The sequence below is a fragment of the Ursus arctos genome, unplaced genomic scaffold (assembly GCF_023065955.2).
Source record: "Ursus arctos isolate Adak ecotype North America unplaced genomic scaffold, UrsArc2.0 scaffold_14, whole genome shotgun sequence".
NCBI classification, from domain to species: Eukaryota; Metazoa; Chordata; class Mammalia; order Carnivora; family Ursidae; genus Ursus; species Ursus arctos.
The window spans coordinates 22,756,514-22,782,640 of record NW_026622808.1 but is presented as its reverse complement, the minus strand read 5'-3'; the positions used below and the strand labels follow the sequence as shown (position 1 = coordinate 22,782,640).

General features: G+C 41.1%; 2 protein-coding genes across 2 annotated transcripts; both read right to left on the bottom strand.

The window, feature by feature from the left end:
- Positions 1–6,408: 6,408 nt before the first annotated feature.
- On the bottom strand, positions 6,409–7,353 carry LOC125283766 (olfactory receptor-like protein OLF4). Its single transcript, XM_048226896.1, has one exon. It carries the CDS (start codon positions 7,261–7,263, stop codon positions 6,409–6,411), a length of 855 nt encoding a protein of 284 aa, XP_048082853.1. The 5' UTR covers positions 7,264–7,353.
- An 11,045-nt stretch (positions 7,354–18,398) lies between these two features.
- On the bottom strand, positions 18,399–19,331 carry LOC125283779 (olfactory receptor-like protein OLF4). The gene has a single exon (XM_048227104.1). The coding sequence runs from the start codon at positions 19,329–19,331 to the stop codon at positions 18,399–18,401; it is 933 nt and encodes a 310-aa protein (XP_048083061.1).
- Between the last annotated feature and the right edge of the window lie 6,796 nt (positions 19,332–26,127).

Genomic DNA, 26,127 nt, shown 5'->3' with positions numbered 1-26,127 from the left:
TTTATCTTTTGTTTCTCTTGCGTTTGGGGATGTGTCATGAAAAAGGTTGCTTTGTCCGATGTCGTACAGGTTGTTGCCTATGTTCTCCTCTAGGGTTTTAATGGATTCCTGTCTCACATCGAGGTCTTTCATCCATTTGGAGTTTATTTTTGTGTATGGTGTGAGAGAGTGGTCAAGTTTCATTCTTTTGCATGTAGCTGTCCAATTTTCCCAGCACCATTTATTGAAGAGACTGTCTTTTTCCCATCGGATGTTTTTTCCTGCTTTATCAAAGATTAGTTGCCCAAAGAGCCGAGGGTCCATTTCTGGGCTCTCTATTCTGTTCCATTGGTCTATGTGTCTGTTTTTGTGCCAGTACCATGCTGTCTTTGTGATCACAGCTTTGTAGTATAGCTCGAAATCTGGCATTGTGATGCCCCCAGCTTTGTTTTTCCTTTTCAACTGTTCCTTGGAGATTTGGGGCCTTTTCTGTTTCCATACAAATTTAAGGACTATTTGTTCCAATTATTTGAAAAATGTCCTCGGTATTTTGATTGTGATAGCATTGAAAGTGTAGCATGGACATTTTAGCTATGTTAATTCTTCCTATCCATGAGCATGGAATATCTTTCCATCTTTTTATGTCTTTCTTAATGTCTTTCAAGAGTGATTTATAGTTTCTAGAATAAAGGTCCTTTACGTCTCTGGTTAAGTTAATTCCAAGGTAACGTATGGTTTTTGGTGCTATTGTAAATGGGATGGATTCCCTAATTTCTCTTTCTTTGGTCTCGTTATTCGTGTACAGAAATGCAACTGATTTCTGAGCATTGATTTTGTATCCTGCCACGTTACTGAATTGCTCTATAACTTCTAATAGTTTGGGAGTGACTTCTTTTGGGTTTTCCATATAGAGTATCATGTCATCTGCGAAGAGAGACATTTTGACTTCTTCTTTGCTGATTTGAATATCTTTGATCCCTTTTGTCGTCTGATTGCTGTTGCAAGGACTTCTAGTACTATGTTGAATAATAGTGGCGAGAGTGGGCATCCTTGTCGTGTTCCTGATCTTAAGGGAAAGGCTTCCAGCTTTTCCCCATTGAGAATAATATTTGCAGTAGGCTTTTCATAGATGGCTTTTATGAGATTGAGAAATGTACTTTCTATTCCTACACTCTGAAGCGTTTTGATCAGGAAAGGATGCTGTATTTTGTCAAATGCTTTTTCGGCATCGATTGAGAGGATCATATGGTTCCTGAGTCTTTTCTTGTCGATATGATGTATCACGCTGATTGATTTGCGAATATTGAACCACGCTTGCATCCCAGGTATGAATCCCACTTGATCGTGATGGATTATCCTTTTAATGTACTGTTGGATTCTATTAGCAAGTATCTTGTTGAGGATTTTGGCGTCCGTATTCATTAGGGAAATTCGTCTGTAATTCTCCTTTTTGAGGGGTCTTTGCCTGGTTTGGGGATCAAGGTAATATTGGCCTCATAGAATGAGTTTGGTAGCTTTCCTTCTGTTTCTATTTTTTGAAATAGCTTTAGGAGAATAGGTATTATTTCTTCTTTGAATGTTTGGTAGAATTCCCCAGGAAAACTGTCCGGGCCTGGAATTTTGTTATTTGGAAGGTTGTTTATCACTGACTCAATTTCTTCATAATTAATTGGCCTGTTTAAGGAATCAATTTCTTCTGGTTTCAATCTTGGTAGTTTATAGGTTTCCAGGAAGGATTCCATCACTTCCAGATTGCTTAGTTTATTGGCATATAGCTGTTGATAAAAATTTCTAATAATCCTTCCAATTTCAATGGTGTTTGTCATGACCTCTCTTTTTTCATTCATAATTTTAATAATCTGGGTCCTTTCTCTTTTCTTTTGGATAAGTGTTGCCAGTGGTCTGTCAATTTTATTGATTCTCTCCAAGAACCAGCTTCTAGTCCTGTTGATCTGCTCTACTGTACTTCTGGTTTCTGCTTGATTGATTTCAGCTCTAATTTTGGTCAACTGCTTCCTCGTGCGTGGATTAGGCCTGTCCCTCTGTTGCTGTTCCAGCTTCTTGAGGTGAGAATATAAAAACTGCATTTTAGATTTTTCTATTCTTTTGAGTGAGGCTTGGATGGCTATGTATTTCCCCCTTAGGACTGCCTTTGCAGTATCCCATAGGTTTTGGACTGTTGTATTTTCATTCTCATTGGTCTCCATAAATTGTTCAATTTGATTTTTGATTTCCTGGTTTATCGAGTCATTCCTGAGCAGGATGGTTCTTAGTCTCCAAGTGTTTGAGTTTCTTCCAAATTTTTCCTTGTGGTTGAGTTCCAATTTCAGAGCGTTGTGGTCTGAGAACATGCAGGGGATAATTTCAATCTTTTGGTATCGGTTGAGACCTGTTTTGTGTCCCAGAACATGGTCTATTCTTGAGAATGTTCCATGGGCATTAGAATAGAATGAGTATTCTTTGGTTCTGGGGTGTAGTGTTCTATATATATCTAAGAGGTCCAACTCATCGAGTATAGCATTCAAAGCCTTTGATTCTTTGCTTAGTTTTTGCCAGGGTGTTCTGTCTATTTCTGAGAGTGGAGTGTTGAGGTCCCCTACTATTAATGTATTTTTATTTATATGTCTCTTTATTCTGGTTAAGAGTTGGCTTGTGTATCTTGCTGTTCCCCTGTTGGGGGCATATATATTTATAATTGTCATATCCACTTGTTGAATACTTCCCTTAAGAATAATATAGTGCCCTTCTGCGTCTCTAACTATAATCTGTAGTTTAAAATCCAATTGATCTGATATGAGAATTGCTACCCCAGCTTTCCTTTGAGGTCCATTTGCGTGAAAGATGGTACTCCATCCCCTTACTCTCAGTCTGAATGCATCTTTGGGTTCGAAATGAGTCTCTTGTAGATAGCAAATGGATGGGTCATTTCTTTTTATCCAATCTGCAACCCTGTGGCGCTTTATGGGATGGTTCAAACCATTTACATTAAGACTGATCACTGAGAGATATGATTTTAATGATGCCATGTTGCCAGTAAAGTCTTTGTTTGTATTGGCTGTGACTTTCTGTTCTGTATCATTCTTGGGGCCTTTTTACTTTTATAGAACCCCCCGTAATATCTCCTGTAGCACTGGTTTCGTGGTTATGAAATTGGTTAGTGACTGGTGATTCTGAAATGTCTTTATTTCTCCATCAATTCTGAATGACAGCCTTGCTGGATAAAGGATCCTTGGCTGCATGTTTTTCTCTGAAAGAGCTTTAAATATGCTCCCCCAACCCTTTCTCTCATTCCAGGTCTGTGTAGACAGGTCTGACGTAATTCTGATGCCTTTGCCTTGGTACGTGAGAAATTTCTTTGCCCTGGCCGCTTTTAATACTGTATCCTTGCATCTAATATTTGCGAAATGCACTATGACGTGACGTGGCGTAGGTTTGTCGTGGTTGAGCTTGGGAGGGGTCCTCTCTGCCTCTTGGACACGAATGTTTGTTTCCCTTGCTAGATTAGGGAAGTTTTCAGCTACAATTTTTTCAAATATCTCTTCTAGACCTCTGTTTTTCTCCACCCCCTTGGGGATGCCGATGATTCTAACATTGGATTGTTTCATTGAGTCAGTAATCTCCTGTAACCTACATTCGTGGGTGTGGATTTTTTTAAGACCATCTTCTATTTTCATTTTTTCCTCTATTAACCCATCCTCCAATTCACTAACCCGTTCCTCTGCTTTTGCAACCCTGGCCGTCAGAGCCTCTAGTTTTGCCTGCATTTGGCTCATAGAATTTTTAATGTCTGTCAGATTCGCTCTCATTCCTGTCCTTAGGAATTCTATATTCTCAGTAACCTGTTCGTTAATAGTTTTTTCAATTCCACTCATCATTTTGACCATCGTTACTCTGAATTCCATTTCTGATACTTTGGTTACATCCATATCCATTATTTCTGTGGCAGAGGCCACAGACTTACTGTCTTTTCTTTGCTGGGGGGGGGGGCTTCTCCTTCTTGTCATTCTGATGAGGAGAGGTTGTGGGGTTGTCCAGAGCCCAAATTATTGACTGGGTCCCAGGCCGTGCCCCTTGTTTTATAGGGATCTTAGGAATGTGGGCTTCGTCTTTAAAGATTTTATTTATTTATTTATGTGGCAGCCAACCAGCGAGAGAGGGAACAGAAGCAGGGGAGTGGGAGAGGAAGAAGCAGGCTCCCAGCAGAGGAGCCCGATGAGGGACTCCTTTCCGGAAAGCCGGGATCACGCCCTAAGCCGAAGACAGGCACTCAATGACTGCACCACCCAGGCGCACCGGGTTGTGGGCTTCTTGATTTTTCAGCCTGCCTTCTGTGTTCTGGGGGAGGGGCCTTCCACTCCGATACTCAGGCAACCCTGTTTGGGTAGAGTCTCTGTGTCCCCTGCGAGGGGGAATGGGGATGGGCACTCTCTGAGCCGGTATTTCCAGGCTTTTGTTCTCTGGCGGCTTTCCCTGGAGGTTTGCTGTGCCTCTTCTGAGAGTCAGAGCAGCAGAGGCCGAATTTCAGCCTCTGTCACAGAACAGAGGGATTGCGGCACATTCTCTACTAATGTTCTGGCCACTTTAACTCTGTTACTGTTGGTGCTGCTCAACCCTGCAGTGTCCTGGGATGTGCGCCCCACACCCGGCGTCCCAGCCCTCACTTCCAGGGCCGGCGCGTCTCTGTCCTTTGTGTTTCTAACGCCGCCAGCCGCCAGCTGCCCCGCGCACGCTCCGGAAGCTGGAAGCTCCCGGTCTCAGTCTGGATCCCGTGAGCGCACCGGGGTTCCGGTGTTCCGCGAGATGCCTGGTGGAGCGCACCCGGCTGTCGGTCTCAGTCTGCTGTTTTGCGGGTGCCGTGGCCAAGCCCGCCCGCTCCCCCGTGCAAGTGGCTGCCGCTTCCCGGCGCCCAAAAGCGGCGGCTCCCTCCCCCTTCCGTTTATCTTCCAACATCTGTGTGCGGTTTCATGGCTCCCCGCTTCGTACGTACCTCTATACTCAGCGCTGAAGATGTTCAGTTGTAGAGATCCAGATGCATCTTCCTGCATCTCAGGCTGGTTCCATGGTTGTTTAGGCTGGTCTGGTACCTATCCAGCTCGACTCGGGGGACCAGCTGAAAAAGGTGTCTCCTGCTCCTCCGCCATCTTAACTCCTCCTCCCCCTAATACCCTGATTCTTTTTATTCTAGGCCTTTTTTCCCCCCGATAATGGAAGGGAGCCTTAATGATTACTCTGTTCTTCAAGTGTATCTCACATAACCATGTTTAAAAATAACTCCACTGAAGCCCCTTTGAGGTAACATGGAAAGGTTGGAAGGATGTGCATGTGTGCACAGAACTTGTGACTCTGAATCGCATACCTGGACAGGAATCCAAGCTTGCTGGTGAGTCATCCTGTGGTTATGAGGATGAAATATAATGGATGATACTGATGTTCATTCACTGTCCCTGTAGAGATTATGGCAAAACTTCAAGTACTGGGAGATACTTCATTTAGAGAAATGGAAGGAATCATATTAGTTTGCAGCACTGGAAAATTTCAGCCAGAATCCAGAAAATAATTTAATAAAACCCCAGACATGCTACCAGTCTCTCATACTAATAAGTAACCTTACAAATGGACCATGATAATGCATAATTCAATGAGTAGATGAGTACCTGGGAAAGGAATATTTTGCATCGCAGTAGATGTATGATTTAATATTTTGCTTCATCATCCTTAAGGTCAAGTTTGACTCTAAGGCCATATTATGTCAATCTATTTTTTTCTGTATATGTCTTTCTGTGTAGATTCCACCTGGAGACATGTATTTTATTATCATTTCTTTTGCCAGTGACTATGGCAGTCATGGTGAACCCAAACCGTGTAACAACAGGATCCAATGTGTAGAAAAGTTCCCATGAGCAGCTAGAACTACCAGTACGTCAAAGTCTGCATTCTCAGGAAGAGCAGTGAAGGTAGTGAGATACAAAAGAATTATGTTCACAGAAATGAAGCACGTGGTCTCAGATTGTTCTCTGTTATAAACTTACATAAACAGCTGTGGTGGCCAAGAGTAGATGTTCCACAGGATCAGTGTTCAGTCTAACAAAAGAAAAAAAATACTCACTGTTATATATATTATTTGAGAAGAAATTATTCTTAGCAGATCCACATAGTCCTTTAAATAAGTGAGAATGTCCAAATATTTCACATCTGAGTGTTGGAAGGACATTGAAAGAGTAGGAAAATGAGAAGAGAATACTCTCCTGTATATCACAGATATCACAAAGCTTAATAAATTGAGTTATGTACATTTTACAGAGAGGTCGATATAAAAAAATAGAAATTTCAGGAAAAATAATTAGAAGAGGCATATTCTACTTCCACAACCTGATCAAAGAATCTCAACATTTGGATCAGGCTTTGGGCCCTGCAATCGTGGGCACGTCTTCAACCCAGGACTATTGACCCTTTCAGAGCCGTCAGCCCAGAGAATCTCAACAGAGCCTCTTTTATGTCTCTGTTCCTCAGGCTGTAGATGAAGGGGTTCAGCATGGGCGTGACCACCGTGTACATCACCGAGGCCACTGCACTTGCGTGGGAGCTCTGGGGAGCAGCAGAGCTCAGGTACACTCCTAGGCTCGTACAATAAAATAAGGAGACAACGGAGAGGTGAGATGCACAGGTGGAAAATGCTTTATACTTCCCCTGAGCTGATGAGATCCCATGTATGGAGGAAATTATCTTAGAGTAAGAGTAAAGGATCCCAACAAAGGGACCACCAGCCAGCAACATAGCTGCAAAATACATCACCATGTTATTAAGAAAGGTATCAGAACAGGCAAGGTGGATCATCTGATTGAGTTCACAGAAAAAATGGGGAATTTCCACCTCTGTACAGAAGGACAGCTGCAATGCCATTAAACTTTCTAACAAGGAATGCAGGATGCTCATGACCCAGGACAGCAGAACCAACAGTCCACAGAGCCGGGGGTTCATGATGACTGTGTAGTTCAGGGGGTGACAGATGGCCACAAAGCGGTCATAGGCCATCACAGTCAGGAGAAAGATGTCTAATCCTGCAAACAGTACAAAAAAGTATATCTGGCATAGGCAGCCTTCGTAAGTGATCCGTCTGCTCTGAGTCTGGATGTTCAGCAGCATCTTGGGGACGGTTGTGGAGGTGAAACAGATGTCTACAAAGGACAGGTTGGCCAGGAAGAAGTACATTGGGGTGTGAAGGTGGGAGTCTGAGCCGACAGCCAGGATGATGAGCAGGTTTCCAAACACAGTGATCAGGTACATGGAGAGGAAAAGCCCAAATATGAGGGGCTGCAGTTCTGGTTTCTCTGAAAATCCCAGAAGGAGAAACTCTGAAAGTCCTGTAAGGTTCCTTGCTTCATGGGTTGAAGGTAACTGTCAGGATATAGAAATTAAATGACTAATTTTCACATAAACAAGCATTAGTAACCTAGCATACCTGCTACCAGTTATATTTTATTTATTTATTTATTTATTTATTTATTTATTTATTATTATTATTTTTTAATGTTTTTAAATTATATTATGTTAGTCACCATACAGTACATCCCTGGCTTTTGATGTAAAGTTTGATGATTCATTAGTTGCGTATAACACCCAGTGCACCATGCAATACGTGCCCTCCCCACCACCCATCAGGAAATTAATTTCAGTGTATGTGTGGGGTCTCATCTCCCAATTAGGGCAGCCCTAGCACTGATTCACATCAAGATTTTCATTTCCTCCTCAGTCTGTTCCTAAAGCAGAATGTAGACTCTCATTTTAACGAGAATGTTTTGCTTTCCTTTAAGGAATACGCACTGAGTATTGACCATGTTCCAGGCACTGTTTGGGCAATGATTATAGGGCGCTGATAAACAATGTCCTTATAATCCTATGATGGAGAGAGAATATAAGGACATACTAATAATCAAATAACATGTCAGATGGTGACAGGGGCTGTGAAGACAAGGAAAGCAGGTATAAAGGAGTTAATGGGGTGTTATTTTTTATACACAAGACCTGCAAAAAAGGTGACATGTGAATAAGACCTCGAGGGAGATAGGAAGGGAGATTGAGTTTATCTGAGGGGCAACAGCCAGTGCCAAGGCCCTGAGGAAGCTGCTTGATTCAGAAAACCAAGGCTCAAAAGAAAGCCAAGGTGGTGAGGGGAAGGAACAAGTAGGAGAGTGAAGAGAGATAGTGGCAGGTGTATTGAGAAATTAAGTGGTCACCCCATATCAGCTGAAACTTCAAGACACAGGAAACTCTTCATTTTGTTAATTTTGCAGGGCTTTTAAAATTTTGTTGTAAATATGTCTTGTGAGTTGAAATGGACACCCCCATTAGTAACTTCAGTTGATTGAGTTCTGACCTCTCTCAATAAGCATCCCCTTGGAATATGTGAGCCCTGGTACCCCTGCTCTAAGAACTGCCCTTCGTTCACAACACACACACACACACACACACACACACACACACACACACACCATGACCTGCTATGGTCTCCTGGGCTCCTGACTTTTTCACCCCCAGCCACACTATTTAGGCCAGCAGTGGATACACATTAAGCTTGCCAGATCTCATTATCTTTCCCCTAAATAATGCAGAAATGGTACCCAGAAATTCCTATGGACAAATAAACTTGGGGATATGTATTGGTGTGTTCATTTCATGCCTAATATAATTTTAAAGAAACATGGGCAATCTGTTCTGTAAAGACAGAGAGGAAAGAGAGGAAGGACATGGACATGAGAGGGAAAACAGATCTAATAGTGCAGTTGGCCCTCAAGAGACCAACGAGGAGGAAGAAAAAACATTTTTGCCCAGCAAAAATAACAAAGGATCAAAAAGACAAAAGTTGTGATATTTTCCTGATGTGAAACATGTTGTAGATGGGATGCTCCGCGAGAAAAATGAACAAAGGTAGAAACCAACACCTCACAATAGGAAATATACAAAGTAGAACAGCAGGTGGGCTGTTTTAATATCAAGGAGCAGAAGGCTTGCTTTCCTGGTGGCCAGTCCCTATTTATTTGACCAATCGCTGTTTATTTGGCATGATGGGGGGTGAGGCAAGGAAGCAAGTCCCTTCCTTACTTGTTTTCAGTGACATCTTTTCTTTGTTATTCCTGTTTTTTGGGTTTTGGTGTTTTTGACAATTCCAATGGACACTCTCTAGTCCTGGTTCTGGTCTTCACCCCAGATTCTGTTCTATACATCCTGCATGTGCCATGACAACCCATCCTCTTACTCAATATAGCTTCTCCACATGATATTTCCATGAGGACATTATGTCACACACAAATTTATATTAATCCTTCAGCCTTTGCCAGTATGTGCAGGACCAAGTGAGCAGACACCTCATGTGCATTGTTCCCCTTCCCCCCCAAGCTATGGGAGTGTATGTGCCTTTATGTAAACACACATTGAAGAAAATGAGAAGTTATAGAATAAGAAGAATGGCAAAGGAGATGAAACCCATTAACTAGGGTAACTTTACACAACTGAATTTAACAAAACTAAAAAGAACATCAAAATCAAACTGAACATGATAGAGCACACACTCATTGAATTAGAAGTTAATTTAGCGAAGAGAATATAACATAAAATGTATCTAGAACTTTCTGGCACATAGCGATTGTTCTGTAATTATTTGTTAAATGAGTTAGAAATTAGGTCACAGTAAACATGGACATTTAACAGATGGGGATGTTGTACGTCAATTGGAACAGATGGTTGAATTAAAGCTGGCACAAATGGCTATCTGTCTGAAAGGGAAGAAGTGGTTCCTTATTTTACCCACCTTGAAAAAATCAGGTGATTAAAGACACCAGCATAAAAGTAAATAATCCTTTGTAGATGAACATAGGAAAAAGTGCATATAAAATCTACAGGTGGGAAAAACCATCACGATTAAGGTGAGAAAATCAGAAGCAAAAAAGGAAGACAAATTAAACTCCATGAAATTTAAATTTTTTTCACGGTCAAAAATACCCAACCAAAAATCAGTTGAATAATAACAGCTTTGTAAAAATAATTTGAAATGCAATTTAATGTGGGAAATAGGTATGGAATGTATGGACAAATAATAATAATAATGGACAAGAATGGGGATCCAGTATATGAATTTTTGCTCAAGGTGAGTGATAGTTTGAGAAAACAACAAGAAAGATTTCGCTCTCTCACCCATCAGCTGGGAAATCCCATGAAGAGCTGCCTTGTTGATTGGGCTGGAACTTAGTAACTGGCAGTGAAAGGGGCACTTTCTAATTTGGGGGTAGAAATGGGAAGTGTGAAATAATGGGGAAACAACCTAAAGGCAACTATAAATATTAAAAATACAGATACTCTTTAACATAGGGTTTCTCAGTCTCTGCACTGACTGACATTCTGGACCAGATCCTTCTCTGCGGTGGGTCTCCCTGTGCACGGTAGCATGTTTAGCACCCTGAACACCACCTGCCCCTCCCCAGTGCAATGGTGAAAACTGTCTGGATATTGCTTCAGTGTTCCCTGGGTGAAAAGATGGCCCCTGGTTGAAAGACAGTTTTAACTTACTAATCTCCAAATATTTTTGTAGCAGTGACACAATAGTATTTCTTTCAAAAAAGAAAAAAAAAAGAACAACCACTGATGTGTGACTAGCACAGCCACACCATGAAAAGTTGTACAGACATTGAAAAAACGAACTAGGGTTATATCCATCGATTGGAGGCAACTTCATGAGAAATTGTTGAGAATTAAGGAAAAGTGGACACAAGGAAAAAAAAAAGCCTGCACGAAAACATAAAGAGCAATTATGCTGTGCATAGGGTCTTATCGAAGCATTTGTATGAAAGTGCATGAATGTGTATATATGCAGAAAATAGAAGTTGTAAAAGAAACTAAGAACTTGTGGAATAAAGAATGTCAGTGAGAATGACATTAGGTTAAGTCTGTTGTTTCTAAACAACTGTACTGAATGAAAACAAGAAAATGGAATGAAAAATCTGCCACTGACTTATATAAAGACCTACAAGAGCAATAACTTAATGACAACAACATGGGTCACTAATTCTGATTTTAGATTAAATTGCCAAAGACTCGGAAATAACAGGATATGTCTGAAGGACATTTACACGTGGGGAGGAAGCAGTAACTAAGGTGTAATTTCATCTTATGTAAATATCTAGGGATTCAAGTAGGCTTATACAACACAAAGGTGATCTTTACTCAAATGGTAAAGAAGAATGTGTTCCAGATGATGGTCAAAGAGGATGCAACCTTCAGAAACAGACCTAATCACAAAAGGGCAAAGAGCTGGTGATGGGTAGTAAGGAGGGCACGGATTGCATGGTGCACTGGGTGTTATACGCAACTAATGAATCATTGAACTTTACATCAAAAACTAGGGATGTACTGTATGGTGACTAACATAATATAATAAAAAATATTATTTAAAAAAAGGCCAAAAAGAACACTAAGGAATAACAAAGATGGAAAAACAAGTCAGAAACATGTTTAAAGGGTGATTTATCACCACTAAGGATGAAGCACTTCTACGTCATGTATAGTACGGACCAACACATGAAGGATATTGAAGAGCATGCTGGACGCTTTTAGTAAGAAGAAGAAAAATGAAAAACAGTGTATGAGAAGGAATGTACAGAGTGGTGATTACAGTTAATAACACCATGTCACAGATCAGAGAGTCACCAAGAGAGTATAGCTTAAAAGCCCTCAGCACAAGAAAAAAACTTTGTGATGATGCACGGTGACAGGTGCGGTGATCATTTTGCAATATATAGAAATATGGGATCCTTATGTTTTACACCCAAACTAACAGGAAGGTATATGTCAATTATACCTCAATAGAAAAATTCTTAAGCAAATGAGAGAGCGCGATACGAAGGACTGATGGATTTGACCACACAAAATTCATAAACTTTCATACATTCCCCATGAATACATTTATATAGACATAAAAGAACTAAGTGGCCAACATTCAGTTTGTATAAAAACTCCAATTCTTTGTTAGAAAGGATCCAATTTTTATTTTATTTATATCTTTAAAAGATTTTATTTTCAAGCAATCTCTATACCCAGCACAAGGCTCAAACTCACAACCCTTTGATCAAGCATTGCATGCTCCACATGCTGAGCCAGCCAGGCACCCCAAGGATCACGTTTTTAAAAAAGAAAAAAAAATCCAGTCTTCTAACACTATCCAAAAACAAAAGACTTGCACAGACAATTTTTAACAGAGAAGCTACCAAATGACCAACAAACCCACAAATACAGTCAGTCTGCAGGTTTTAACATAATGCAAAGTAAAGCTCATTAGCAAACCCATTTTCATCTACCACATATGTTTTTTTTCATGTGAATTCCAGAATGAGAGAAGACAGTGTGTGTATGTTCCATGCACCACTATTTTTTTAAAGGTTTTTATTTATTTATTTGACAGAGATAGAGACAGCCAGCGAGAGAGGGAACACAAGCAGGGGGAGTGGGAGAGGAAGAAGCAGGCTCATAGTGGAGGAGCCTGATGTGGGGCTCGATCCCAGAACGCCGGGATCATGCCCTGAACCGAAGGCAGATGCTTAACCGCTGTGCCACCCAGGTGCCCCATCCATGCACCACTATTGCAAGGATATATTTGCAACCATCCCTTGGTCTGGATCTTTCTCATCCATGTGGAAACATAGTCTAGGATGCCCCATCTTAAAATAAAAGGACATGCCCTCACTTTACTGTATATCTCTCCACAGCTAATACCCTATTTGTGGATTCTTCCATTTCTGTTCTACTTTTACTGGAAGCACTTTATGCCTCCCCATTCCTTCTAACCGGCTTCCATTTATACCAGTTAATTATCAACATTACTACTTGCACTTCTGATTGCAAGGTTCACTTTTCTTTTCAGCATCCTAAATAAATACATTCATTTATTGGTAAAGCCAGCAAACACCTACTGTGACTGTGGCATCCTGCCTGTGCTGGATGGATTCTCGGTGACCATCGGTAGAAGTCTTGGCTTCTGTTCCCTCTGATCCTCTCCTGCAGTGCCTGCTGGGCTCTTGAACTCACCTGCATGAGCACTCAGAGAGAAGCTTTCCCTTTGCAAGTCACAATTCCTCCTTGGATAGTTGTTGATGGAGATCAAACTTTGTCTGATCTTCAGGACAGCAGGAAGGCGTCAAGCATCAGTCTCCCAGCCAGACGTAGGACTCCAAAAGCAACAATGATGTTCTGTCCAACCAAAATGCCCACCCTGGGGTTCTGTAGCAGAAGAGATATTTACAGCTCTCCACCTCTGCTCATTAGGCACATTTCTCTTGGTGCTCCCACCATTAAGTGCATGATTTCTCCTGGGGAAACTGGTCTGGACAGAATGGAGATATTTCTGGATGAGTCTCTGTTCCTAGGATACCACTTTGTATGCCAGGTGAATTCAGTTTTTATGACCTTTTCTCCAATAATTATCCCGTTTCCAGAGGTCTAAACTTCCCATCACTTGATCACAACCCGGACTTCAAGTTTTCTCAAAAGTCGAATACTGAGGAATTCATCTGACTTGTTCCCTTAGGTCTTCAAATCATTGACTTATGGTGGGGACACAGCCCCTGATATCTTTAGAAAATTACCATTTCCTTCTTTGAGAAAGGGGAGACATTTGTTCCTTTTCTATAAAATCTTGGATACTGCACTTCTTGGCTTTGTGATAGTTTAGCCAAAATAATTAGGAATGTCATAGATCACAGGTTAAGAACTGGCCTTCAGTCCCTCATTGTGAAGTGTTTATTAATTATGAGAGATACATTTACACATCATGTACCACGACCTAGCTTAGCACCTCACAGTGCGTGTCACATTTATTTTTGACAAATGTTCATTCTGTGAGGTAGTACTTTTATGAACTCCATTCTCTGTTGTAGAAATGGGGCTCAGGGGGATTTACGTTCTGCTCTAATGTATAAAGCAAGGAAGGGATGGAGTTTTGATTAGGATTATGTCAGAATGCTTTTATTTTTTATTATAATAATATTTTTTTATTATATTATGTTAGTCACCATACAGTACATCCTTGGTTTTTGATGTAAAGTTCTGGCATGGTGGTTCTCAGCTGGGGATATTTGGCCATGTCTGAGGGCTCCTGCCAAACATCCATAATCCACAAGCCATCACCCAACAAAAGTAATTATCCAGCCCCTCTGACCACAGTGAGAAGGTGAGAGATAGGATTCTAGACCAGCTCTTCTGTACCTTCACTGTGCATACAGATCACCAAGATTGTAGTTCAAATGCAAATTCTGACTCATCAGGTCTCCAGCTGGCCCAGAGATTCTGCACTTTCTAAAATGTTTTTATATTTCATTTGTTTCAAGAGAGCACAAGTGGGGGCAGAGGGAGAGGGCGAAGGACAATATCAAGCTGACTCTGCACTGAGTGCAGAACCCAATGTGGGGCTTCATCTCCTGACCCTGAGATCATGACCTGAGTCAAAACCGAAAGTAGACACTTAATGGAATGAGTCCCACAGGTGCCCTGTGAGTCTGCATTTCTAATAAGCTCCCAGGTGGTGCTGTTGCAGCAGGTCCTGGTCTGCGGAACATAGTTTGAGAGCAAGGCTGTGGGTCTGTGTTAGTGTCACATGTAGGTAGTTTTAGGTCTTCTCCACCAGGAATCTTCCTTGCACATATTTTTGAAAAGAATAGTTTATCACTCACTCTTTGGGTGGTGAAAAATAGAAGGGTTCCTGAGGAATATCAAATAATATATATAAAAAAAGATTTTGTAGTAGGCACCAGAAGGACCTCCAGAAGATGTCATCCTGAAGAATGTTTGAAAATGTTAGTTTACTTTTTTAAAAAAAAATTATTATGTTATGTTAGTCACCATACAGTGGTACATCATTAGTTTTTGATGTAGTGTTCCATGATTCATTGTTTGAGTATAACACACAGTGCTCCATGCAATACGTGCCCTCCTTAATACCCACCACCGGCCTAGCCCAAACCCCCACCCCCTCCCCTCTGAAGCCCTCAGTTTGTTTCCCAGAGTCCATAGTATCTCATGATTCAATCCCCCTTCTGTTTACCCCCCTTCATTCTTCCCTGCCTTCTCTTACCCAATACTTAGTAGAATAATTAAGATAGCTACTAGTCATTATCCTATGATAAGAAGATAATCCTGGATTATCCACATTGGACTAGTGTAATCACAATGGTTCTCTAAATGTGGAAGAGCGAGGAAGAGGAATGGAGTGAGACAGACACTTGAAACTACTGTTGTGCTGGTTTTGCAGATGGAGGAAAGACCATGAGTCAAGCAATGTGGGGGTCACTGGACACTGGAGTGGGATGGGGATGTTCTCCTCCAGAGCATCCAGAAAGGTCACAGCCCACATAATTATTTTAGCCCAGTGAGACCCCTTTCATGCTTCTGATCTCTAGAACTTTCAGAGAATTATTTGTTTTTATAAACTAGTGAGGTAATTTGAGACAACAGTGAAAGGAATCTAATACAGACATTTATCCAATAAGATACTATTTATAGGAACTGAGTTTGAGCCTCTCAAATCATTCAGTTAGCTTTTGTGTTGAAATCCCATGTTAAATAGAGAAATTGGAGTTAATCTGGAAATATTTGACCTCATCAGATGGTACAGAGAATTTCCTGCATAAATGTCAATATGGCTCTGATTTTGAAGCCTTTGAGGCATTAAGATAGGAAAAGTAATTCATTATTAAAATTAAGTCACCCTAAAGTTTTTCGCAAAAGATTTATTTATTTTTTTGAGAGAGAGTTGGGGGGAGGGGCAGAGAGAGGGAGATAGAAACTCAAGCAGACTCTGCTGTGAGTGTGGAGCCTGACTTGGGGTCAATCCCAGGATGGTGAGATCTCGACCTGAGCTGAAATCAAGAGTCAGACAAGCACCGACTGTGCCACCCAGTTGCCCCACCATAAAAATTTTGTAAATTAAAGTCACTCATTCTACTTCAAATCTTTCTGTCAAAATTTCTTTCAATGACACTGTTGGAATTATAAACGAGTGAGTGTATGTGTGCACACGTGTGAGTGTGTTGACTTGAAAGAAAGACGTGAATAAGTGCACACACTGACGTACATACACACACTGCTCACGTACACACACACACTCCTCACTCTCAAGTATTTTCTGTGGACTCCACAAAGTGTAGTCAACCCTGTATTTGTCCTCACAGCACTCATTTCAAGTTGCAGATTTTCTTCAGAAATAACGAAATGGATGTCCAGGTGAATTACATTTTTAACAATAACATAAAAATGTAGGTAAAACTTCCTGTGCCTCTTCTTGAATTCTTACAAATGGACCCATCCATATATTTTGTATGTTTAATTCAAGTATGACACCTTTAATTCAGCAAAATGTACATTTAATATATGTTCCACTTATACTTCAAAAAGTTAATGAAAATTTAAATTCTGATGGTGTATGACCCATGTCAGACCAAAAGCACATGTAGCTGAATCCCACCTGACAGGGGTCAGAGAAACGTCTCATAACCGGAAAGAAGGCGAAGCGTGACATATGGGTATAGAAATAGCGAAATTCAATTAAGGCAATTTATATTTGGTAGATTATTTTTTTCATAAACTGTAAGACTAACCTTCATATATAAATGGAGTCAAATGTATTAATTGAAGAAAGCAGTGAACTACAGCTCCGCAAAACACCGTGCATGACCTTTAGAAATACAATGTAGAGACTGATAAGTACTGCAGAACAAATGAGAAAGACTCCCCACCAGACAATCTCTTTTGACAATAAAGGCGTTATATGAAGACACGTGTTTTCAGAATGGCTTGTGTGCAGTCCCAGCGAACAGATACAATTATAAAAGAAACCAGAACTGAGAACAGGAAGACAGTTCAGTGATAAAACATACACGACACTAAGCAAACCTTCACCTCAGTGAATATCCCCCTCAGTTGTGGACACGAGTGTTCCATGCTTCAGCTAAGAGATGCACAGCATGAACTGTGAAATAAAAAAGGAAGAAGAAAAAGAAATATTTTGTGTGGTAAGAAAATGAATGTTTTGAAATTTTGCATATTCATGGTCATCCTGACACGAAGAACATATCAGGTTGATCTGTTTATTCAAATGTGTCTTTCCATGGAGACTCCACTGGGAGAGAGATACTTGCTAATCAGTGTTTGCTGTGGCTACGGTGGGCTTTCTGGACACTCAGTTGAATCACAGAGTAAAATCAGGAGACCGGTTAGGAAACACAGGAGCATGTTTATAGAGAAAGTGCCTGACATGAACCTTTTGATTTCTGAGGCATGCAATTCAAGGACAGCCATGTTGAATCATACATTGTCAGGTGTGGGACAAAATTATCAGATAAGTACTCAGGTTGCCCTAGCCATGAAGTACCTCTTCAGAAAGCCCTGGGTAGCCTCCATACTGACACATGAGTGACTGCTTTTTCCCCTTGAGCAGCTGAATTCTACTCATATAAAATTCTCCAATAAAGTGTTAAAACGCAAACCCCTAAGCACTCTGGCCATGAACCCTAATAAAGTTAGATCCCTCAGAGGCACTGTCTCTCTCTCTCTCCTTCTAAGTGCCTCTCCCCCACTCTGAGACCTCATAGAATAGCCTTTGGGCATTCCATGTGCCCTCCAGGACCTGTGAGGAATAGACCTGGTTTTGTTAGAGTTCTCTGATGGTGCTGCTGAGGCCTGTCTTGCAGTCACAGTGAGAACCCAAGGGCTGGTGCAGCCACAGCAGAGGCTCTGGTCAGGGAAGCATCTGTGGGAATGTCCACAAGCACAGGGCACAGGGGGGTGCCCGGACTTTCCTAGCCTGAGCATCCCTGTCAGGAGCCTGAGATGTAAAGGGGACAGTGTTGGAGTCCATTTTCAGAAAGAGGAGTGAAGGTAGTGATGTAAAAAGATGGACAGACTCAGGAGAAAAAGTGGGGTTTTGTATTCTCCTCTGCAATAAAGTTACGTGAAGGGCTTAGTGGCCAATGTAGTTTCTTCCATATGAAGAATATAACTCATGATTATACCTGTGGGAAATCTAGGGAAAATTTACCTGGTATGATATAAGTCATTTGGATTGGAAGTATTTTTAAGAAATCCAACTTACCCCATGTAAGATCAGGAATTTCCAGGCATTTGCGATCCAAGGTTGGGGAAAACACCGGGGACACATGAAAATGGACAAAGGAGAAAACTGTATATCAGACAGAGCAGAAGCTTAATAAGCTGAGTTATGTAAATGTATGGAGAAGTTGAATTCAAACAAATGGAAATTCCAGGAAATAAATAGAAGGGGCAGATTCTACTTCCAAAGCCTGATCAAAGAATAGCAGTTCCTGGCTCTGAGGCTGTGAGCCCTGCGATCATGGGCACTTCTTCAGCCCCAGGACAAATGGCCCTTACATCACTGGAACTCCAGTGATTCTTTTCAGAGCCCCCTTTATGTCTCTGTTCCTCAGGCTGTAGATGAAGGGGTTCAGCATGGGGGTGACCACCGTGTACATCACCGAGGCCACTGCACTTGTGTGGGAGCTCTGGGTAGCAGCAGAGCTAAGGTACACTCCTAGGCCCGTACAATAAAATAAGGAGACAACGGAGAGGTGAGATGCACAGGTGGAAAATGCTTTGTACTTGCCCTGAGCTGATGAGATCCCGAGTATGGAGGAAACGATCTTAGAGTAAGAGTAAAGGATCCCAGCAAAAGGACCAACACCCATCAAGACAGCTGCCAAATACATCACCAAGTTATTAAGAAAGGTGTCAGAACACGCAAGGTGGATCATCTGATTGAGTTCACAGAAAAAGTGGGTGATATCTACCTCTCTTCGGAAGGACAGCTGCAACAAAATTGAGGTCTGTAACAAGGAATGCAAGACATTCATGATCCAGGACACCAGAACCAGCAGCCCACAGAGCCGGGGGTTCATGATGACTGTGTAGTGCAGGGGGTGACAGATGGCCACGAATCGGTCATAGGCCATCACAGTCAGGAGATAAATGTCCAACCCTGAAAAGATTATGAAGAAGTACATCTGGGTGATGCAGCCTGCATAGGTTATGACTCTGCTCTGCGTCTGGATGTTCAGCAGCATCTTGGGGACGGTGGTGGAGGTGACACATATGTCTACAAAGGACAGGTTGGCCAAGAAGAAGTACATGGGAGTGTGGAGGTGGGAGTCAGAGCTGACGGCCAGGATGAGGAGCAGGTTTCCACACACAGTGATCAGGTACATGGAGAGGAAAAGCCCGAATAGGAGGGGCTGCAGCTCTGGTTCCTCTGACAGTCCCAGAAGAAGGAATTCTGATATGCTCGTATCATTGCCTGGTTGCATGTGCTTGCATTAACTACCAGGAAAGAGGAAGAAAGATCATTAATTTTCACATGAAGGGCATTGCTCACATGTTTGACCTGGGACAATTTGTATTTTGCAGTCATGAAATTATTTTCGGGGGACACGTGTGTGGCTCAGTTGATTAAGCATCTGCCTTCAGCTCAGATCATGATATCAGGGTCCTGGGATGGGGCCCAGAGTTGTGAGGCTCCCTGCTCAGTGGGGAATCTGCTTCTCTTTCTCCCTCTGCCCCTTCCCCCTGCTTGTGCTATCTTTCAAAAAACAAATATGACCTTAAAAAATAAAGAAATAAATTTCATTATCTTGTGAAGGGATTTTCCCCTTTAAGAGATTCCCTTCTGTTTCATCTCTGATTAGGCATTTGGTCTCATTTTCCCACTGTCCCCCCACAGAGTTCATCCATTCTACGTTTTTATTAGAAATGCCTTTTGTGCATTTGAGGAATACGTATTGAATGTCAAATATACTCCAGGCAATGAGTACAGGATCCTGAAAACCAAAAGCCACTATGATCCAATGATGCAAAGAGAACAGAAACAAAAATATCAATAATACATTGGCAGGTGACAAGTGCTATGAAGAGAACAAGGGTGGGTGTCAAGGAGAGAGGATAAGACTGTCATTTGGTAATTGGTGTTCAGTCAAGACCAGTAAATAAGGTGACATTTGAACAGATACCTCAGGGAAGAGAGGGCAAGAGCTGCAAGCATGTCTGGGGAAGCGTGTGGTGGCAGAGGGAATGGCCTCTGCAGAGGGCCTGAGAATTATACCATTTTGAGCTATTTGAGTCCAAAAAAGGAAACAAGTGTGGGAAGGGGAATAAGCAGGAGAGCGGTCAGAGATGGTGTCAGGTAATTTCAAAGAAATAGTGACTGCACTGCAGTTAAATTCCAAGAAAAAGAAGTCACTCGCTCACACTATACACTTCTTGTATTTTATAATCTACTTGAAATGGTGTCCTGTAGATTGAAATAGAGCCCCTCCCGAGTACCATTTGGTGATTGAGTTCTGGCCTCTCTATTTTAAGAGTCAACTTGGAATATGTTAGACTGTCAACGCGAGCTCTGTGGACCCTTCTTACTCCACAAGGTACACACACACACACACACACACACACACACACACACACACAGAGTTCATTTCTCCTTGGGCTGTGTTCTTACCATGACTCCTCACCCCCAGCCCCAACGATGAAGCAGGAGTGGCTGTAACTCAGGCTGGCCAGATCAATTATCATTCCCCTAAACAATGTAAAATGCTACCTGGTATTGCAATTAGCAAATTTCCCATGGATAAATAAAATTGACAAGTTAGACTGGCATGCTCATTTTCTGTCCTGTATTTTTAAGGAAACACAAAGAATCTGCTCAAAAACCAGAGAGAGTGAGAAAGAGAGAGAGAGAGAGAGACAGAGGAGCGAAAGAAGGAAATTAAACAGAAGTGACAAAAAGATCTAATGGTTCAGGCGGTCACTGAAATCTTAGGGACCAAGACGAAGAAAGCACCCCTGGTTCTGACAACATTCCAACTCTTATTATCTCCCTGATGTCCTGCAAAATAGTAGAAAGGCAAAATTAAATTTGGTCAGAAGACAAAAGTAGTGGTATCTTCATGGTTTCATTCCCCGTGAGTGAGTGTGCCTAGAGAAAAGGGTGCTAAGGGGAGAAACCAGCACTTCAGCAGAGGAAACAGGCCAAGCACAGCGTGCTGGGCATGGCAGGATGAGCAGAAGGACACTTGCTTCGTGTGTGCCTGTCTCATATTTATTTGATCAAATGGGTTTCCTGGGATCTTCAAGGGGGTGGGGTAAGCCCCTCTCCCTTTCCTTATGTGGCATCCTTTCTTGTTTTTTCCTGGGCTTCACGTTCTGATCTCTTTTTGACAAATGCAATGGGCACACTCTAGACCTGTTTCTGGTCTTTGGAAAACATCCAAAGGCCTGTTCAGACCTTGCTGTGCAAAATTCTGCCCAATTTGTGACAATCTGTCCTCTGGCTCTAAATAATTGTCTTGATAAGATTCATGCCTGAGGCTGTCACATGACACACATGTGTCATCGTACCATGACTTCACCATCATTACGCGAGCACCAAAGATCAGGGCCTTCACCAATATTGTTCACTGTAGATTTTCAAAATGGGATGTGAGCATATATACACTCATATGGAAACAAATTTGAGAAAATGAGAAGTTCTGACCTATAAGGACTGGCAGCAGCACCGAAATCAGTAACGGAGTTACTCATGCAACTGTGTTAGACAAAACCGAATGGAGCATTGAAATGAACTGAGATATGATGTGCAATAGTAGTAATTGAACAACATCAACATGGATCAGTAATTAATTTAGCAAAGACCTTGACATAAGACAATATAGCATAGGAAGTCCCTAGAACAGTCTCGTCTGAGCAGATGCTCTGTTCGTATTGGTCCGTCAAATCAGGAGCTAGGTTTCAGTGCATATGAACATTTCCTATAGGCCAAGGTTGCATTTCGATTTACTTGCTAAATGTTGTTCCATACAAGCTGGCATACAAGCTATGCATCTGGAAGAAAATAAATTGGTTCCCGATCTCGCACATCAAAAACAATTCAGAGGGATAACAGACCTCCATGTGAATGGGAACTGCTCATTCAGGTGTAGGTGTAAAATACTACAGATACAAGCTGCAGGGGAACAAAACCATTGTAATTAAGGCAAGAAAATCAAAAGGAAGAAGAGAGACATATTTAACTGTATAAAATTTAAAACTTTTTCTGGATAATGTATCCAACCAAAAGTCAATGAACGATAATGCTGCGAGCTACACAATAGGCATGGAGTTTATAGACGTATCATAATAATAGACACCTAACAATGAACGTGGTGCTCCAATATATAAATATTTGTCAAATTTAGTAATAGTTTAAGAAAACAACAAGAGATCTCTTCACACGCATCAGCCTCTAAGACAATGTAAAGATCTTTCATGCTGATTGGCTTGGAATTTTTAGCCGGGTAGCAAAAGAAGATTCTCTACTTTTGCTGGCAGAAATGTGAACTGTTACAATGTTAGGAAAACAACCTGAGGACAGCTATAAATATGAAAATACAGATATTCTTTAGCTAAGGGATTCTTAATCTCAGCACATTGACATTCTGGTCCAGACTGTTCTCTGTGGTGGCCTGTGTCCTGGGTTTATAGGATGTTTAGAGCATCCCTGGCCTCTCCTGAAACCTCCCATATGACTCCAAATTGCTCAGTGTCCCCCTAGGGAACAATATTTTCTCTAGAGGAGAACCAGATTTTTTTTTCACATTCATAGAACTTTTATTATAGTATATTGTTATAATTGTTCTATTTATTATCATTGTTAACTTCTTGACTGTGCCTAATTTGTAAACTAAACTTAATCATGGTATGTATATTTGGGGGAAAGAAGCATGATATATATAGGGTTTAGTACTATCTGTGGTTTCGGGCATCCACTGGGGGTCTTGGAACACATCCTTCACAGATAACGGGGACTATTGTATAGTCTATTGATTTTGTTTCTCTGGAGAAAATACAAAAATATGAAATACAAGAGCAAAACAGGGCACAGGACTTACACTAGGCCATGTTTTCCTAGCAAATGAACACACTATGCTACCCTCTGTAGACTAAATATTTGTGTCTCCCCAAAATTTATATGTTGAAACCCTAACCCCCAGTGCGATGATATTAGGAGGTGGAGCTTTTGGAAGGCGTTTAGGTCTTGAGGGTGGAGCCCTCCTGAATGGGATTAGTGCCTTTATAAAAGTGACCCCAGAGAGCCTCCTCCCCTTCCTGCCAGGTGAGGACACAGTGAGAATACAGCCATCTGTGGGCCAGGAAGCCCGGCCTCACCACACCTTAAATCTGCCAGTGCCTTTTTTTTTTAATATAATAATATTTTTTTATTATATTATGCTAGTCACCATACAGTACATCCCTAGTTTTTGATGTAAAGTTCCATGATTCATTACTTGCATATAACACCCAGTGCACCATGCCATCGGTAGGAGAAGAAAGGGAAAAAGAAAGGGGGGGTGAACAGAAGGGGGAATGAACCATGAAAGACTACGGCCTCTGGGAAGCAAACTGAAGGCTTCGGGGGGGGGGATGGGATAGGCTGGTGATGAGAACCAGATTTTTAACATAAGAATCGCCAAATATTTTTGTAGAATTGTTTTAATAGCAATGCTTTGAGGAAGAATAGAAAAAGCTTTCACAGTGTGAGCAGCATGGCCACTTTGCGAAATATGATGCAGACCCTGAAATAAAGAATCAGCACTTCTCTAGTAGACTGGAGGCAAGTCCATGAGGTATTATTGAGAAAGAAGGAAGAATGGACACAGGTAGGAAAAAAGACTGCCTAAGAGCATTTATGAAACTAAGAGCATTTATGACGAGCATTTAAGAAACTAAGAGCATTTATGAGGAGCACAGGATACCTCTCATCATTTGTACGGTGGATGAATGGGTATGTGTGCATCATCTAGGAAGAGAAGTTTTAGACACTAAGAACTTAAGGAAGAAAGATTGTCAGGAGGAATGAAATTAGGTCAAGTGTAGTGTTTTCCAAAACAACTCTGTGAAACAAAATTCTATGAGAATCTAAAACTATCGTATATAAAGACAATTATCATATGGTTTCATTCATTTATGGAACATAAGAAGTAGGAAGATCGGTAGGAGAAGAAAGGGATAAAGAAAGGGGGTAATCAGAAGGGGGAATGAAGCATGAGAGACTATGGACTCTGGGAAACAAACTGAGGGCTTCAGAGGGGAGGGGTGTGGGGGACTGGGATAGGCTGGTGATGGGTAGTAAGGAGGGCACGTATAGCATGGTGCACTGGGTGTTATACGCAACTAATGAATCATCGAACTTTACATCAGAAACCAGGGATGTACTGTATGGTGACTAACATAATAAAATAAAAAAAAGTATTAAAAAAATAAAATAGTAATTTTGTGCTACAAAGATGGGACACTCATTCCAGATTAAATGTTCAAAGACTTGGAATAAAAGGACATGATAGAATGAACTTTACAACTGGGGAGGAAGCAGCATGTAATTGAAAACGTTTTTCTTACATAAAGATATACGGAATCAAATAAGCTTTTGGAAGCTAAAGGTGATATCTTCAGTCACATGTAAAGAAGAGATGCTGGTCAAAGACGATGCAACTGTTAGAAATGGATCTCATCACACACAGCCAGAAGGACCCCTGGGGAGTGACAGAGATGTGGAAAAAGGTGGGAATGTATCTAGAGGTGATTTATTAGCACTGAATGTATAAAATGCCATTTATTTTCTACTTCATGTATTGCAAGGATTGGCAAGTGAAGAAGATCAGTGACAGCTCAATTTTTTCAGCAAGGATAATAAAATCAAAAAAAGCAATGTAGAGAACACCATACAACTGAGTACAGACTTGAACCCATACTACTAATAAACACAATTCCCCACATACGTGTCTATACATACATGAATAGAACTCAGTGCAAGCAGCCAAGTTGGTAAAAAGAAACACCCCCCCTCCAATTCCTTGTTTGAAAGAATGCAATAAAAAACGGGAATAACCCCCAACCCCCTGACCCTACTGTAGAAATACAAAGACCTGGTAGATCTGTATCTTTGAGGTAAATACCTAGTAGTGCAATTGCTGGTCGTAGGGTAGCTCTATTTTCAACTTCTTGAGAAACCTCCATATTGTTTTCCAGAGTGCTTTTGTCACAAATTTATCTCTGAGTTTCTCATTTTTTAACAGCCAAAATAAAGGACATCATTTGCTTTTTGATGTGTGTAAGATAAAATCAAAGCATTAGCTCTGAAGATGCCATTTCCTGGTACTAACAGTTAGTGTTTATTGAGCACCTGCTATGTGCTAGGAAAGCACTGTTCTAAGCACTTTATATGCATTTCCTCTTCATGATAACCCTGTGAAGTAGCACCTATTATTCCCATTTTACAGAGGAAAATAAAGGGAAGCATTTTCTCCTCTGAGTCCATGTTAAGAGAAGTATGATAGAGTACAGTAGTTTCAAGCATTTTTGACCCCAAAATATAGTTATTTAAGAAACACATTTTGTACAGCAATCCAGTACACACATATAAAAAACTAAAATTTTCATGAAACAATACTTACTTAAACTTATTATAAAGGAAAGAGTAACATTAAAATCAAACATTTATTAGTATTAAATATCACACACACAGAAAGCAAAATAAACAGTACAAAACCAAGAAATATTTGGCGGTTGAGACCATGAAATTGATTTCACATCCCAGTAATGGACTGTAGTCTCATGCTGTGTAAAACACTGAGATAGGGACAAAGTCTCCATTAGTACTACGATGAAAACATGAGTGAATTTCACAGAGCTGTTTCTCAAAATATTCCTCAATATCAGGTGAAGCGTAACAATGCTCAATTCAATAAAAGCAACGTAATCAGGTGAAGCAAAACAGTGTGGTCTGAGTACACAGTCCTCTCGATGCAGACTTGATCTGAAAATTTAACTGCACTTTTGAGCAAGAATCCTTAACTAGCATACACGGGATACTGAGGGAACAGGAGGTTTCTGAACTTAAATATATGCATGTGTATAAATGCACTTTTCAGGCACAAGAGTCCACAGTTTGCAGCAAATTTTCAAAGGGGTCACTGCTTCAAAGTTTAGAACAACTGGGGGAACTGCTACCCAATGTTCATAGCAGCGATGCCCACAATAGCCAAACTATGGAAGGAGCCAAGATGCCCTTCAACA